The sequence below is a fragment of the Lissotriton vulgaris genome, chromosome 7 (assembly GCF_964263255.1).
Source record: "Lissotriton vulgaris chromosome 7, aLisVul1.2, whole genome shotgun sequence".
NCBI lineage: Eukaryota > Metazoa > Chordata > Amphibia > Caudata > Salamandridae > Lissotriton > Lissotriton vulgaris.
The window spans coordinates 105,733,506-105,748,598 of NC_141695.1; the positions used below are offsets into that span (position 1 = coordinate 105,733,506).

Below are 15,093 nucleotides of genomic sequence, written 5' to 3' on the forward strand. Positions count from 1 at the left end.
GCTACTCAGATACCCTTACCGGGTTGGAATTATCACCAGTCAAGCGGAAAGACAACCCAAGCCTTGATTAGAAGGCAGCCCTGAAGAGTCAAAGCAACAATTGCTTTGATGAAACACGTGTCGGCTGGCGCGGTGTAACTCGAGTATTAAAAAGAAAAAAACTTCACACACAAGAAGATTCGGACCGAGTTTTTGATGTTGTTGCATGATTTAATTATCTATTTATCTGTATATTGAAGCCTTGTGTGTGCATAGGATTGTATCTCATCTAAGTACTTGGTGACTCTGGTGTCTTTAAAATTAATTATTACGGCATCACCTTCAATATCCTTGGGCCTCTGTACTACCCATTTCACTCTTCTCACGAACAAAATATCTCCATTAATATTTGGGGGGAGTGGTCTGTTAGCTTTAGGCCAGTAAATGACCTTATTTTTAAGTCCCCTATACCCTTCAAGCTGCCCTGTTGGTAATTCAGGGACCCCAATCAAGACGGCAACATAAGGGACTGATTCTGGGGGGAGGTCAATTTGAATATTTGGGCGGGTGCTTTTACTAACTTCAGGGGGAGGGCTTCGATTATTACTATGTGTTTTCAGAGTCCCATTTTCACCGCCCGTTCGACCCCCTTTTCTTTGTGGGTTCGTTGTATTAACATCAGACTTTGATGGCATGGACCTGGTCTCCTTTCTCTCGGCACCCACTGCTCTTGTCGTTGATATAGTAGGAGTTGGAGTTGGAGGCTGAGTGGTCTCCACTAATAATTGCATGTGGTCTGAATTATTTTTCCCCTTAGTTATGCTGTTATTCGCTGTTGCTTGTTCAGTATTACTAGCTTTAGTGGCGGCATTTTTTGTTAGTTCCCTTAGTAAGCCCGAGTTTAGCTTAACAGCTGCCTCGATAGAGTCCAATTGCGCAGCCACCCTTCTCAATCTTTCAACAATTGGTAGGATTAAAGATCTTACCAGGGTTTCTATACCTCCAGTAATCTGTTGTAATGAGGGAGGAGATATTGACGGCTGACTTGAGTTTAAATCTGTTGTGGAAAGCTCATGACCAGGGGTATGGTGTTTGGAGAAATATATATTGGTCTTAGCTATTTTTGCCTGTCTACCCCCATGTCTTTTAGAACCCCTTTTTCTTTTTTGTGAGTTATATTTTGTTGAACTTTGGGCATGGGATTTCTTGGAAACTATCGGGTTTAGACGTTCCTGGGTGGGAGGTTCATCAGATATTATTGCTAGGGGATTCTCTAAACTGGAATCTTTGCTGCTATTTAGGCTGTTTGAATCAGTCACAAACGTAAGATCTTTTAACTGCGGGGGAGTACTAATATTACTAAGTAGGGAGTTCTTTTTGTCTGAGTCACGCACAGGGGTAGTGACTAACTGGAGGGGGCCTAGGGAAGAGCGTTTATTTTGGAGCTCGGATGAAATGCGGTGCTCAGTGATGGTAATCTCACGCTCGAGCCTGGCCGTCGCTTTGTTGATAAAGTGATCGAGTGTACCCCTCCCATAGCCCCCCACTAGTGATTTCTTTCCCCTTGTAGGCATATTCAGCTAGGTAATAAGATGGTACATGTGCTATTGGAAGTTGAGAATATCAAAGTACAACCTAGCAATACAGTAGTGTGTAGTCAGAAGCAATATGCAGGTAGTGCAAGATGATGTATCCACGATACCTATTTACTTGGAAGTCCCGGTTAGGATGGGATAGATGTAAGTGGTATGGCCCAGCCCATCCTCTTTGCGCCTCAGAGGGCCCGCCCTTGTCCCGGGCTTCTCCCGGTCGAGCCCGCGCGCGTCCCGCTGCGCGTTGGACCGGTGAGCTGTTTAAAGGTCCAGGGGGCGTGTCTTAGGCCCGGCACCTCACGCGAGACCGCGCTGCCTGCTGGATGTTGTAGGCAAGCAGCGCACGGTCCGCGGGTGACTCGAGGCACAGATGGGCAAACTCAACAACAAACCCCCAGCTCTCCCTCAGCAGTTCAGTGGGCGACAATTTCTCCCGCTCTTGATTCAGCCAGAATAGGCGCCCAGGTGCAAAGGGTAAAATCCACGTAGTTCCGCCAGGTAGATTGCAGAGTACCTTCTGGGTGGACCTCAACTCTGTAGCGGATTGGCACTCTCAACATCTTCGGGACTCCAGCGACTGCAAGCTGCTTCCATCCGTTTTTCTATCTCTCTCTCAAAAATGGGGTCCTTTCTATATACAACTCTTTGCTTACCGTCTCAACTCCTATTTGCCCCGTTTCTTCAGCTGGCGTCCAGATCCTTCGGCACTGGCGACGGATGCTTTCTCCAGGATTGGTCCCTTCATCTCAATTATGCATTTCCTCCTTTCCTCATGATCAGCAGAGTTCTTGCCCAGGTTTATCGCCAGCCGACTTCTCTGGTTTCGGTTACCCCCTTCTGGCAAGCTCAGATCTGGTTTCCCTCTTTGTTGGAAATGTCAGTCGATTTCCCGGTTCTTTTACCGGCTCACAAGGACCTGCTCCTCAGTCCTCAGGGTTTGCGTCACAATCTCATTCTCAACAACTCCCTAGTGCTTTTGGCTTGGAAAGTTTCTGGCCTTACCCTCCTCACTTCCTCATTTCACAAGAGGCTTTGCTCTTTATCAGCAAAGCCTGGGCTCCTGGGACATCCAAAGCTTACAAATCTGCTTGGTCTCTTTGGGCAAGCTGGTGTCTGAAACGGAATGTCGATCCCCTTTCAGACCCTCTGAATTTTGTAATTAATTTCTTGGCTTCGGAAGCCAGCGCAGGTAAGTCCTATAGGACGGTCAACTTGTACAGGTCCGCTATTTCCCTTAACCATGCTCCCATCAGTGGAAAACCAGTAGGCTCTCACCCATTGATCTGCCGCATTCTGAAAGGAGTTTACTCTTCTAAACCTCCGTTGGCTAAGTATTCCTCTTTATCGGATGTTTCTGTGGTTCTCAAGTTGTTTTCTGATTGGCCAGACAATGCTGCACTTTCATTGAAAATGTTATCTGCTAAGCTTACTATGCTCCTATACCTAGTTTCCATTAAACGCGTTTCTGATGTCAAAGCATTGGATGTTTCTTCTCGACAGTTCGCTCCCACAGATGTTGTGTTCCAGATTCATATGTATATGTATAGGCATTTATATAGCGCACTACTTACCCGGAGGGTCCCAAGGCGCTTCCACCACTGCGAAACCCTTCCTGGCTTCCCTGAGAGATGGTCCCTTAATGGGTATCTCCAGGGTGAGACCAGACATCCCCGGCGGTCTGGTGGGGCCGTTAGTGAAGATGAGGCAAGCTAATGCCCAGAGTTGCCGAGTGTGATCGCTGATCAGAGTGGGCACCGAGGCGAGAGAATTATCGAGTCCGCTGACCCTGGTCCAGAAACCTGCCGCGCCGGGAATCGAACCCTGGTCCCGGGCCGTCCTCTGCTCTCGGGTCTGCCGCCTCTTACCAGTGAGCCACACTACTTCACATAGACAAACTAAAACTAACTTATATTCTGTATTCTACCCTTATTTTCCCTCTCATCCCAAGTTATGTGAAGGCCAGTGTTTAAAAGTGTACGAGCAACGAACTTCTGATCTCAGAGCGCCCTCTCATTCCTAACTCAAAATCTCCTTCCGAAGGCCCCACCTTCCGGTTTCCTCCGCCACCATGGCCCGTTGGGTTCGCTGGGTTATGCCCCTTGCTGGAATTGACGTCTCAGTTTTCAGAGCTCACTCCACTCGGGGAGCCATGGCTTCTAAAACCTTTTGGGCAGGCTCCCGTCTTGAGGATATTCTGAGATCAGCAGACTGGACTAATGATAATGTTTTTCATATGTTTTACTGTAAACCAATTAATACTGTGGCTTCTGTGGTGGTTCATATGCTTTGAACACGCATAATAGGAGCCTCCGGTCTTGCCATTAAATGTAGATTTTCCTAGTTGTTATGAGGGAAAGCCTTAATTTTTTATTAAAGACACGGAGGCGAGTATTATCCCACCTCTTCACTTCTAATTTGTGTTCTCCTTCCCTTCAGAAAATCCAGCCCTGCCGCCTGCATCTTCGTGAGGATACTGCTCACTGTCCTTCATGGTCTTCAGGCCGTCAGTTCTCTTCTCCTTTCTGCTCGGAGGCGTCTGCTGTGGTTCTTGCAACGCGTTTCTCCTGGATTCCTGTGGCTCAAGAAGTTTGTTCCTGGACTTTGGCTCTTTCCATTGTTTTGGTGAATATTTCAATGTTCACTGAGTTTATCTGACCTGCTCGTCAGCGAAAAGAGGAAGCTCTGCAGTCAGATGTTACGTTATATACACTACTTGATCTTGATTGGTTAACATGTCTCGTTTTTTCCTTGTTCCCATTGGCCAGCCTGTTTGCCTGGGCCCCTGGGAACTGTAGTTTCACTTATCTTGGCTGCTATTCAACAAAAAGCATGATAAGAAAGCATAATACTCGCCTACGTGTCTTTAATAAAATTAAAACTTTCCGTCATAACAACTAGGAAAATCTACATTATCAATTAATCAATTAATACAAATTAATTACCAATTACTAATTAACAATAAATTAATTAACAAAAACAATAAATAAAAAAATAATACATTAATTATTATTAGTATAATTTTTAAATAACCAATTAATAAAAATTAATTACCAATTAATATTTAACAATAAATTAACAATCAATAACAATAAATATACACATATTAACTAATTTATATTTAAATGTATTCCCACCCTATTCCCATACACTCACAACCCCCTTCACATTAAAAATAGCATAATTAATTTAATTACTAATTAAGCAATTAATTAAAATTAATTACCACTTAATAATTAATTTACAGTAAATTAATGTACAATAACAATAAATAAAAATGTATAATACATTAATTATAATTAATATAATGATAAATTAACCCATTAATATAAATTAATTTCCAATTAATAATCAATGAACAATAAATTAACAATCAATAATAATAAATAAAAACATATTAATTAATTAATAATATTTAAATTACTTCCCACCCTAGTCCCCTATAAACCCACAACCTGCTCTGATACTAAAACACAACATTTCCTTTAGAAAAATTACTATTTTCTAAACATTTATTACATATATTTAAAAATAATAAAATAATAATAAAAGTTTTAAAAAATGTAAAACATACATGAAATACATACTAAAATATATTTGACACAAAAAAATCGATATTATTTACAACTATATTTTTGCAAACAATATTATTTACTTCGATATTACTTACTTCGATATAAAAAAAATTCGATATTCTGGTCAACGATATTCTTGACTTCGATATTCTGTCCCTACGATATTTAAAACTCCATATTAGTGTAGGTCGATATTTAAAATTCGATATTTTGACTGCCCACCATTAAAATCTGCCATGAGACACTACCACCAAATGACAACTAAACATGTGACTCTGGTGGACAAATTTGATGCTAGCACCAAAAGAAGAAAAGAATTCATCACCATTATGTAAATGTAAATGTAAATGTATTGGCATTTATATAGCGCACTACTTACCCGTAGGGTCCCAAGGCGCTTCGACCGCTGCGAAACCCTTCCTGGCTTCCCTGAGAGATGGTCCCTTAATGGGTATCTCCAGGGTGAGACAGGCATCACCGGCGGTCTGGTGGGGCCGTTAGTGAAGATGAGGCAAGCTAATGCCCAGAGTTGCCGATTTTACATCATCAGCCGCCACCTTCAACTAGAACACCCCCTCGCAGGACTTCTGCAACAGTCTCCCAGTTCTTCAGCAACAAAATCATGGTAATTTACAGCAACTTCAGCTTTCAACGGACCTGACAGACATTGCCAAATACATTCGGATCTCATCCATAGAACCAAAGCTGCCATCATGAAGCCTATACTCAGGGGCCACTTTAGACCCCTGCTCACACCAAGTCTACTCCAGAGGACAACAACCCATCAGCACCCGGCTCACACCAATTCTGAATTCCTCCACCTCTTCCCCGACTCTACCAGATGCTTGTAACATCCAGCTGCCACTCCTCTTCTGAAGAAACCCTTCACAGACATTTCAATGCTCACTAACTACAGACCAATCTCCCTGATTCCATTGTTGACCTAGGTTTCAGAGAAAAACATCAACAGATGAATCACTCACCAGCTCAATGACCACCAACTTCTAGACACCAGTTTGGTTTGAGAAACAACCACAGTTCAGAAACTGCCCTTGTTGCCTCCACAGATGACAGCTGCAAGATTCTGGACAGTGGAGACATAGTAGCACTCATCCTCATGGACATCTGTGCAGCTTTTGACGCAATGTCCCATACCATCTTCCAGTGCCTACAAGACTCTGGAATCCAAGGACACACACTCCAATGGATCTGCTCCTTCCTGACTAGAAGGACTCAGACAATCAGCTTGACACCATTTACCTCAGATGCCCACCACCTTAACTGTGGAGTTCCGCAAGGTTCCTCCATGGACCTGACCCTCTTCAATGCATATAGGCTCACTCATGCCAGAGCAATCCACTCTCACAAAATTCTCTCCAATGCCAATAACATGCAACTCATTCTCTACCTCATGGACAAGATGCCCAGTTCCCCCATCATGTTTAATCCCTACATGACTGAAATGCCCACTAGATAAAGACCAATTGTCTGAAGCTGAACATGACAAATCCAAAAGGAGCACTTCACCATGGGACTCCGCCTGTTGACAAACAGAGCTAGAACCAACCGTCACCAACCTTGTTTCTGATCAGATGTCACTCAGAACCCCTCTGTAAAAAACATCCCTATAACTCAATGTTATCCATTGTGAGGAAAGTGGTGCATTATATGTTGTGGGCATGTGACTTCTCCTGGAAATACACTCACAATACTGTCTTGGGTCCAGTAAGGCTGGTTTGTAAAACCTCTATCTTAACCCTGGGTATCTGTGGATTAAAACAGTCATACATAAATAAAGGAACAAGTGAAAAGCATTTAGATGTACTTAAAGAAGCAAATAAGAAACACACAACATGAAAATAATCGGTCACAAACTGAGAAAAGTGGTTCTTATTTTTAGACACTACAAAGTTTAAACTCTCCCAGAGGGTTCCGGAGTTAAAGTGGCTATCAAGCGACTGTGGCTACTGACTAGCCAGGCAGCCTTCTTCAGCTTGTTGCCACCATGCAGGTGGGAATAGGAAGCCATCCAACTAACTCTTGGAGTCATCTCAACTGTTTAGGGCTCAGAAGGGACTTTTCCTGGATTCAAGCACCACAGGCACAGTCCTCTCTTTGCTAACCCAAGGATCAGCAGGTGCAGTGCAGCCTCTCTTGCCAGGTCTAGGCAACAGCAAGGCAGTCCTTCGATCCACTCTCCACTCCAGATGTAATCTGAGGTCTGAGTTCCAGGGGTATGACATTAATGCCCGGAAAGTGCCCTTGGGAGATATCGCAGTTACTAGCCAATGGCCTACTAGTTCCCTTCCCACCAGATGATGACATCCTGCAATGTGTGACATCTAGTTATACCAGAGTGCACTCTTCTGCCCACTACCAAGATAGCCCAACCCATCACCTGGGGTGTGGAGCTTGGTATTCCACCCTATAAGTGTGCCTTCTTGGGGGCTACGAGCCCAGAAGAAAAATGGTTTGGCAACTGTTTTCCACTCTCTGTCCCAAATGCCAAACTCTCTAATAGGGAGCAACCCCTCTCATGAGTGTCCCCATTTGCCCATCAATGGCGCCTCCCCCTTTGAAGCTCACCTTTTGGGGTCACACCATGTGTGGCTTCCTGCCAGGGAGCAATAACACCTCTTCTAATGACAGGCCTCTATTGCATTCTTTACTGGGAGTCGTCTGCACCTCCATACACAGGAGGGCAAAAGGCTGTCTTTCGGCCAACATCTGTGAATAGCCCCTGCAAAACATGGGCAAAAGAGGGGCATCTTTCTAAAAGTTGCTATTACTCAAAAGTCCATAACATTTGACTTAGGCTTGATGCAGGGTTTAATGTGGTGATTCTTTTGATACCCTGAAGTATCTACTTTGGAAGTCCATTTCAGGTGTTAGTACAGTCAAGTTGTCAGCGTGTAACCCTGAACTCACCAATCGGGCTACTAGCCTTTCCACAGTAAAATTTACAATTTGGTATTTTACTGTTAGTACATAAAAAATATATGTCTTAGATTTCAATATAGAGCCCCTTGCCTTTAGACACAATAGGCTTAGCTGAGGGATGACATATATATTGAAAAGGGAGATCATTGGTTTAAATGACAAAACTCTGGGCCCAATTCACAAGGTAAAGTTAGACCAAAAGTCTAACTTTAGACCTGAATTCTAAGTTTAGACCTAAAGTCTAACTTTGCACCTCCAGTTTAACTTTACCACTGAAATATATGTTTAAACCTGAAGTCTAAGTTTAGAATTAAAGACTAACGTATACCAAAAGTCAAACTTTGCTACTTTTTGGTACTCACAGAGGCAAGTTGCTACTCATAACTTTACTGCTATTAATTTTACTACTAGTAACCTAACTTTATTACTAGTAAGTTTGCTAGTAGTGAACTTACCTTGGTAAGTATGGAAAAGTAGTAAAGTTACACTTTTAGTCTAAGTTAAACTTTAGGTCTAAACTTAGACTTCAAGTGTAAACTTTAACTGGAGGTGTAAAGTTACAACTTTAGGTCTAAACTTAGACATTAGGTATAAACATATACTTTAGCTCTACCATTACCTTTGTGAATCGGGCCCTGAGTTAGCAGCTTAAAAGTGTTCTACCAGTGGCAGGCTGTGAAACACGTTTGTCACACCCAGGGAGGCACAATACATGCTGCAGACCATAAGAGACAATGTAACTTACAGGCCCCGGGGACCCCTAGTTCCATATACTAGGGATCTGTAAGGTAACTTAGGCCCAGTGAGTATAAGCTAATCAAGCACGCACTTTTGAGGGTCCGAGCACTGGCAGTGAGGTTTGGTTAGCAGGCCTCAGTGCACCTTCAGAGTTGAAAAACCAGCAGCAACAGTCTATATTTTGGGGTTGATCATGCACAAAGAGACATTTCCTTGCATGCATCAATAATTCTACATGTTACCCTGGGTAGATAAAAAGCAATGTCAGAATAATAGTCATTTTTTTAATTGGAGAATGAGTTGTTCTATTTGCTCCTGATTATGTAAAATGTGTAATATTGCTGTTAATACATTTACAAACATATTTAAATTGGGGGCGTATTTAGAGTTGTATAATGCACACACTAACAGTTATACCTGCAGGGTACCAGACCCGACATATTGCATCATTCATCGTTAAAACCTTTGCCATGCATTACACGCAGTTAATACTGTGCACGAGGGACTCTTCGTGTACACTGTGCCACTACGTGCTAAGCTGTGCATGGGAAGGCACTGGGCCAACAATAAAAAAGACTGAAAGGAAGGATAAAACAATGTCTAGGAACCCAAGGCTCTAATTTAGAGTGACCATTAGTCCTTCCTGTTATCTCAGACCCGGATATACTCTTGCTGGAGGTTCCATTATTTCCAGACAAGGAACAATAACAGAAATGATTCGTTTTTGTACAATTGGACTTGCTGCACCATTTCCATGTTTTCCCACAGGAAGACTTTGCTGCTTGAAGCAGGTGAAATCTATTGAGGGAGAAACACTTACCAGTAGCACTTTCGCTGAACTCAGTTGCAGTGTCCCAGTACCTCCCATTCATGGGCCACACATAGTGAGGATCCTTATGTTAACAAGAGACAAATCTAACACATACTGCAGCTGTACACCTTTCAGGGAGAGAAAGTAATTGGCGCAGGGATTGGCAACATCTGTGCCCCTTTTCTGTGTAATGAAGCTATTTTTGTGGTATCAATGAGAGCGCTGGATCCCCTCTGGTGTAGTAACGTCCATGACTAAGGCAGACTTTGCAGTACGGAGAGCATACTTCAAGAACTCACACTAAAGATAATGATAAACATTATTTTCAATTCAATTGCGGCGTGAACAATTCCACATTCGGTGCCTGCAGAAGACAAATACGTCAGCACAAATGTGTACAGTATATTGGCATCTGATGGGCAGTTTGAGAAGGCTTTCATAACTGCCCACTTATCTTATATTGTATCCATTTTAGCAATGATAAAACATCTATTTTAAAGGGTATGGAGGAGTATTTGCCCCTTTTCCCAAGCCCACCAGTTTCTCCTTTTCAATGTGCCATCCTCCATCCTGTAAAGCATGAGGTGGCCTTCTCCTCAGCCATAATGTCAATGATCAGCAGCTTATAGCACGTGGGGCTGTAAGGAGCATCTTCCACAGAGCAGCTGAGCCCCGCCATTCAAGGACCACAGACTTGAAGCATTAAGCCTCTTGAAGCATCTTTTCAAGAATTGTCCGCCAACAGATGTGTCTTACACTGCACATATATTCGGTGAGTTAGTAAAAGCCACATGGTGAGCAATGCCTTTATTGTGAGCCAACGTTCCTGTTCTGCATGCAGACCACCACATGTCTGATTGTTTCCTCTGGTCAAATTCATTTTGCTTGGATTTTGTCCAGTGGAAGAATTAGAAACTGAAACACCAACAACTGTGTTTCTAATGTGCGATCTCAGGTGCTCAAATAGAAAACAGCTGGGAATTATTTGGTAAAAAAAGACATTTTACAGAGTGTAACATGGAACACATTATTAGTTAATATGTTATAAAGGCTAATTGTGAGTTTCCAAAAAGCCAGTATCGTAGAAATATTACAACATGTTTTTGAAACATTGAATTGTGAATAAATGAAATATTTTGTGAGAAACATACATTTATAATTAAAAAGAGCAGTATATCATTTTGGTGAATGTGTAACTTTGAATCTATTAGTGTAGTACACACTGCTTCTCTGTAATATTAACGTTAATAGGAGAACAACTTCTCCTGAGCTGGACTGTCTCCAGAAACATAGAATGCTACTTTTCTTTTGTTTTTTGGGATATATATATCGTCCAAGTTTTCACTGACTGCCAGCTGGTCAACATTAACTTTACCCAGTCACATCGGGCCATTACCTATTATACCTGTTAAGAAGGACATGCTTAATTGATTGCTTCAGAGTATGAAAACTTTGGGGCTGAAGAAGTCCTGGGCTTCTGAATGGCCCTCCCTGGCATTAGTATATCAAAACCAGCAGCAGTTCTTCCGAAGGCCTTATCCCATAGTGTGAGTAAAGCTGTCTATCGTCAGAGTAACTTTCCTAACTGTACCTAGGTCAACTTTTTAAAAGTAATCATAAGACGCACATGGATATGGTTATTATTTATAGAAAACTCCATTATGAAATCGATATACACTTGATTAACCTCCACCTCCACATATTTCGACCTTATTGTGTCTAATCAGGATCATGCAACTCTAGTCCCCAGCAGCTCAGCTGATGTTTTCCTAGGAGACACAAGTGTGTCCTGCATGACATAAACCTGTTTTTGTAAACAGCGTGGATTCCTTTCATTTGTAATTGTGTACATGTGCGCCATACATTTCCTAAATAATCCTAAAGAAAACTTGGTACAGTTTTCTCTCTTTTATACTTTCTTTCATATGGAGACACGTTGGTACAAATCCAGTGCCGCGTGTTGTAACTGTCTCCACTTTTGACTCTGTGATGATTGAGGTAAGCATAATCCGAGTAATCTGCTACCAGGAACCTGTAACAACAAGAACACAGTGTCAGGACTGTGGAGTGGTATTGATGACATGTGGGCAAAGGCACAAGAGCAGCTAAAGTCTTTAAAAACATATAGTAGGGAGACAAGCAAGATGATCTAGGTATGGGAAACGGCAGGTGACCTCAGTCAAGGAAAGGTGGGTACTTTGGAAAAAGGCAGTGGCAAGTTGGTTGCCGAAGAGATCCATTTTCTGACTGGTGCTTCTTAAAGCTTTTCTAAGCAATTTGCACTTTAATGGGCAGTTATGGAGTGTCTACAGCGAGAGTATAAAGCTCTGTCATGGGTCTGATACCACTGAGGAGGAAGAAAGCATAAGATCAGATTGAGAGGGAGGAACAGTGATCTAGAACAGAGCTTTAAGGCCGTCAGGTTGTAATAAGAAAGGCTGTAGCCGAGAAATGATGATTTAAGTAGGTGTATTGATGAAGATTAGGTCTAATCACAGAATCATTAAAGCCCCACCAGGAGCAGCTCTCTTGCTGCTCAGCCCTCTCCTCCAACTGTCATCCATCCACCAGGCATCCCACACATTCTATATGACATCACACACTCCAACATTCCACCATTCATCCACGTAGGCTGAGCAGCAAGACAGGAAGGTACATGGCATCCAAACCAGAATACCACACCACCTTCCCCCTTAACGGAACGCAAACAAATGAATATGTGAACATAGAGAATGGTCATTCTAAAATGAAAACTTACATTGTAAAATTGAGCGTTTCAATGAATGCATAAATGAATTCAATATGACCACCTCTTCCCCTTTACAAATCAAACAGAGAATGATTGATTCTACATATTTTCGCACTAAAATTTTAAAGAGAATGCGAGAGATTGAATTCAATGCCACCAACAGGATATACTAGTTGGCCAGACTAGCATGACGAAGGTAACAGAGATCTCAACAATTTTTAAAAAATGCAAAAATGAAAACCACAAGAGGTACTTAACTTAATTACGATTCCTACTAAGTAATGTGTGCACAACGTACTGTAAATAGGAATATGTAGGTGACTAATCCACGGCTGTAATTTAAGTAAAATGGAAAGTCACATGCAAAGTACTATAATTTAGGTTTAAATCATTTTTATTGAAGCAGCACAAAGAAACAGAACATACATTGCATATGGGATGTGGATCTGCGATGGCTAGAAGTGCGTGTGAGGCTCGGAAGCCCTCCTGATGACATTCCAAAAGTAATCCGGCCAGCAGAGTTATACCGGTAAAGGCAGTGCTGCAATAAGAGAGGAAACTCCCTCTGGGACCCCCCCCCCGAACCCCAAACTCCCCGGCCCCTCCCATCCCCCCTCCCTCCGTCCAGTGCTCAGGCCTATCCTACTTCGTTTCTCCCCGCCACCACCCTGGAAGGACATCCCATGCGGTGCCCGTTTAGGTATCCTCCCCTCCAGGTGCAGTGAGCCGTAGTAGGCGAAGATATCTCGGGCAGGTTATTTCCTTAAATTCAGTGACCAACAGGGAGTGGAATGGCTGCCGAAATTCATCAAACTGATCTATATCTCCAGCTAAGGTAAGTGACAACTTCTCCATCCCCAGCACATGCCACAGCCTATGTAACCACCCCATAAGTGACGGGACCGTAGCAGTGCGCCAGTGTGTAAGGATATTCTGCACCGCAGAGCCCAGGGCGATAGCAATCTGACGTCCCCTACGGGAGTGCAAGGGGTATGTCAAACTGTTAGGGATCCCCAGGAGAATGTAGGCGGGGAAGCGAGGCAGCTCGGTCATAAAATGGGTGTCAATGTCATCTATCAACTGCGTCCAGTAAGAGTGTAAAAGCGGACAGTCCCACAAGATGTGTGATAATGTGCCTACATGCCCACATGCCCGCCAACAGGTTTTGGGTTTGTTGCGGTCCATTTCATGTATCCGTTCGGAGGTATAATACCAGTATGTAGATACCTTAGTTAGTGTCTCCGTGAGCCCCGTGTGGTATGCTGAGTGTCCAGCTCTGTACGAGATCTGGTCCCATTCTTTATGACTCAACGGCCTACCCAGTTCCTGTTCCCAGTGTTCCCTGCCTGGGTTATGGAGGTGTGTGGACAGTGGTTGCAAGAATCTGTAGAGATTGGATATAAGTTTCGTGTCCGAGGTGCGGGATAAAAGCCACTGTTCGTAGGGTAGGAGTTTCCTGTCAGCCGTCTCTCTCACTCGTGGTTGCAGTGCCCAGTGGCGGACCTGCATGTAGCACAGCCGTTCCGTCTCTGGTAATGTGTATTCCTGTTTAAAGTGTGGGAAGGGAATGACGCCGTCTGGACCATATATATGGTAGAGCAAAGAACACCCCGCGGGCCGCCAGTGTGTAAAGGCTCCTTTGTCTAGCCCCGGAGTAAAATCTGGGTTATCGACCAGTGGTTAAGCGGTGAAGGGAAGGTGGTGAGCTCGTGTATGGTGTTAGTAGCGTCCCACACCTTCATGGGAACTCTCGTGACAAAGGAAGCGTATAAGTTAGCGGGTCGATGGGCTTTGCGTAGGAAGGGTATTTCCTGGAGTGGGCGCCTTGCCACTGCCTGGTCCTGGAAGAGCTAGTGTTTGTCTGACTCCCACTTGCTCCATTCTACTAGATTGCGTAGTTGTGCTGCCTGAAAGTATTTGCGCAGGTCCGGTATCCCCAGCCCCCGGCCTCTGGAGCCAGTGTGGACTGTGTTCTCTTTAGTCTGGGCTTCCAACCTTGCCAGATAAAGCGCGAAAGGTCTGCCTGCGTTTGCTGAATCCAGCCCACAGGCGGCTGTAGTGGTAGTGCTCTTAATAGATAGAGAATTTGGGGGAGGACGGTCATTTTGATTGCGGCAATTCTACCTAGCCAAGAAAGGGTGCCGTGCCTCCAACGTCTCAACTCCTCTTGTATCTTCCCCTGGAGTGTAGCATAGTTGGCCCTCACCATGGCCGGCAAAGTAGGGGCCAGCTGGATCCCCAGGTACGGCACAAGGTTTAATGACCATTGTAGGGGGAAGAGGTCCTGTAAGAAAGTTCTGGTGGCAGGGGCGAGGGACAGATCCAGAGCTACGGGTTTGTCTAAGTTCATTTTGAATCCCGCAATCTTTGCGAAAGTGTCTATCTCCACGATGCAGGCCGGGTGGGCCGTTCGCGGAGTCTCTAGCGACAGTATGACATCGTTTACATAGAGACTGATGGTGTGGGTGAAACTGCCAAACTTCACCCCTGTTGCCGCTGCGGTCTGGCGGATCCTCTGGGCGAATGGCTCCATATATAAGGCAAAGAGTAGGGGCGACAGCCGGCACCCCTGTCTCGTGCCCCTCTCGATGGAGAAGTTCTGCGAGCTGCAACCATTCACGCGCACCACTGCCGTGGGGAATTTGTAACAATTAAATATGAGTGAGCAAACTTTTTCCCCAATACCGACTTTCATTAGGACCCTTTCTTGGT

At 43.9% G+C, this 15,093-nt stretch overlaps 1 protein-coding gene across 1 annotated transcript in view; it reads right to left on the minus strand.

The window, feature by feature from the left end:
• Nucleotides 1-10,425: 10,425 nt before the first annotated feature.
• The window catches only part of LOC147700921 (C-type lectin domain family 2 member D11-like), a 141,829-nt gene continuing 137,161 nt past the window's right edge, over nucleotides 10,426-15,093 (minus strand). Inside the window, exon 5 of the mRNA XM_086928544.1 lies at nucleotides 10,426-11,664. Within this exon, the coding sequence (XP_086784670.1) occupies nucleotides 11,511-11,664 (154 nt within the window). The 3' untranslated portion in view covers nucleotides 10,426-11,510. The remainder of the gene's footprint in view (nucleotides 11,665-15,093) is intronic.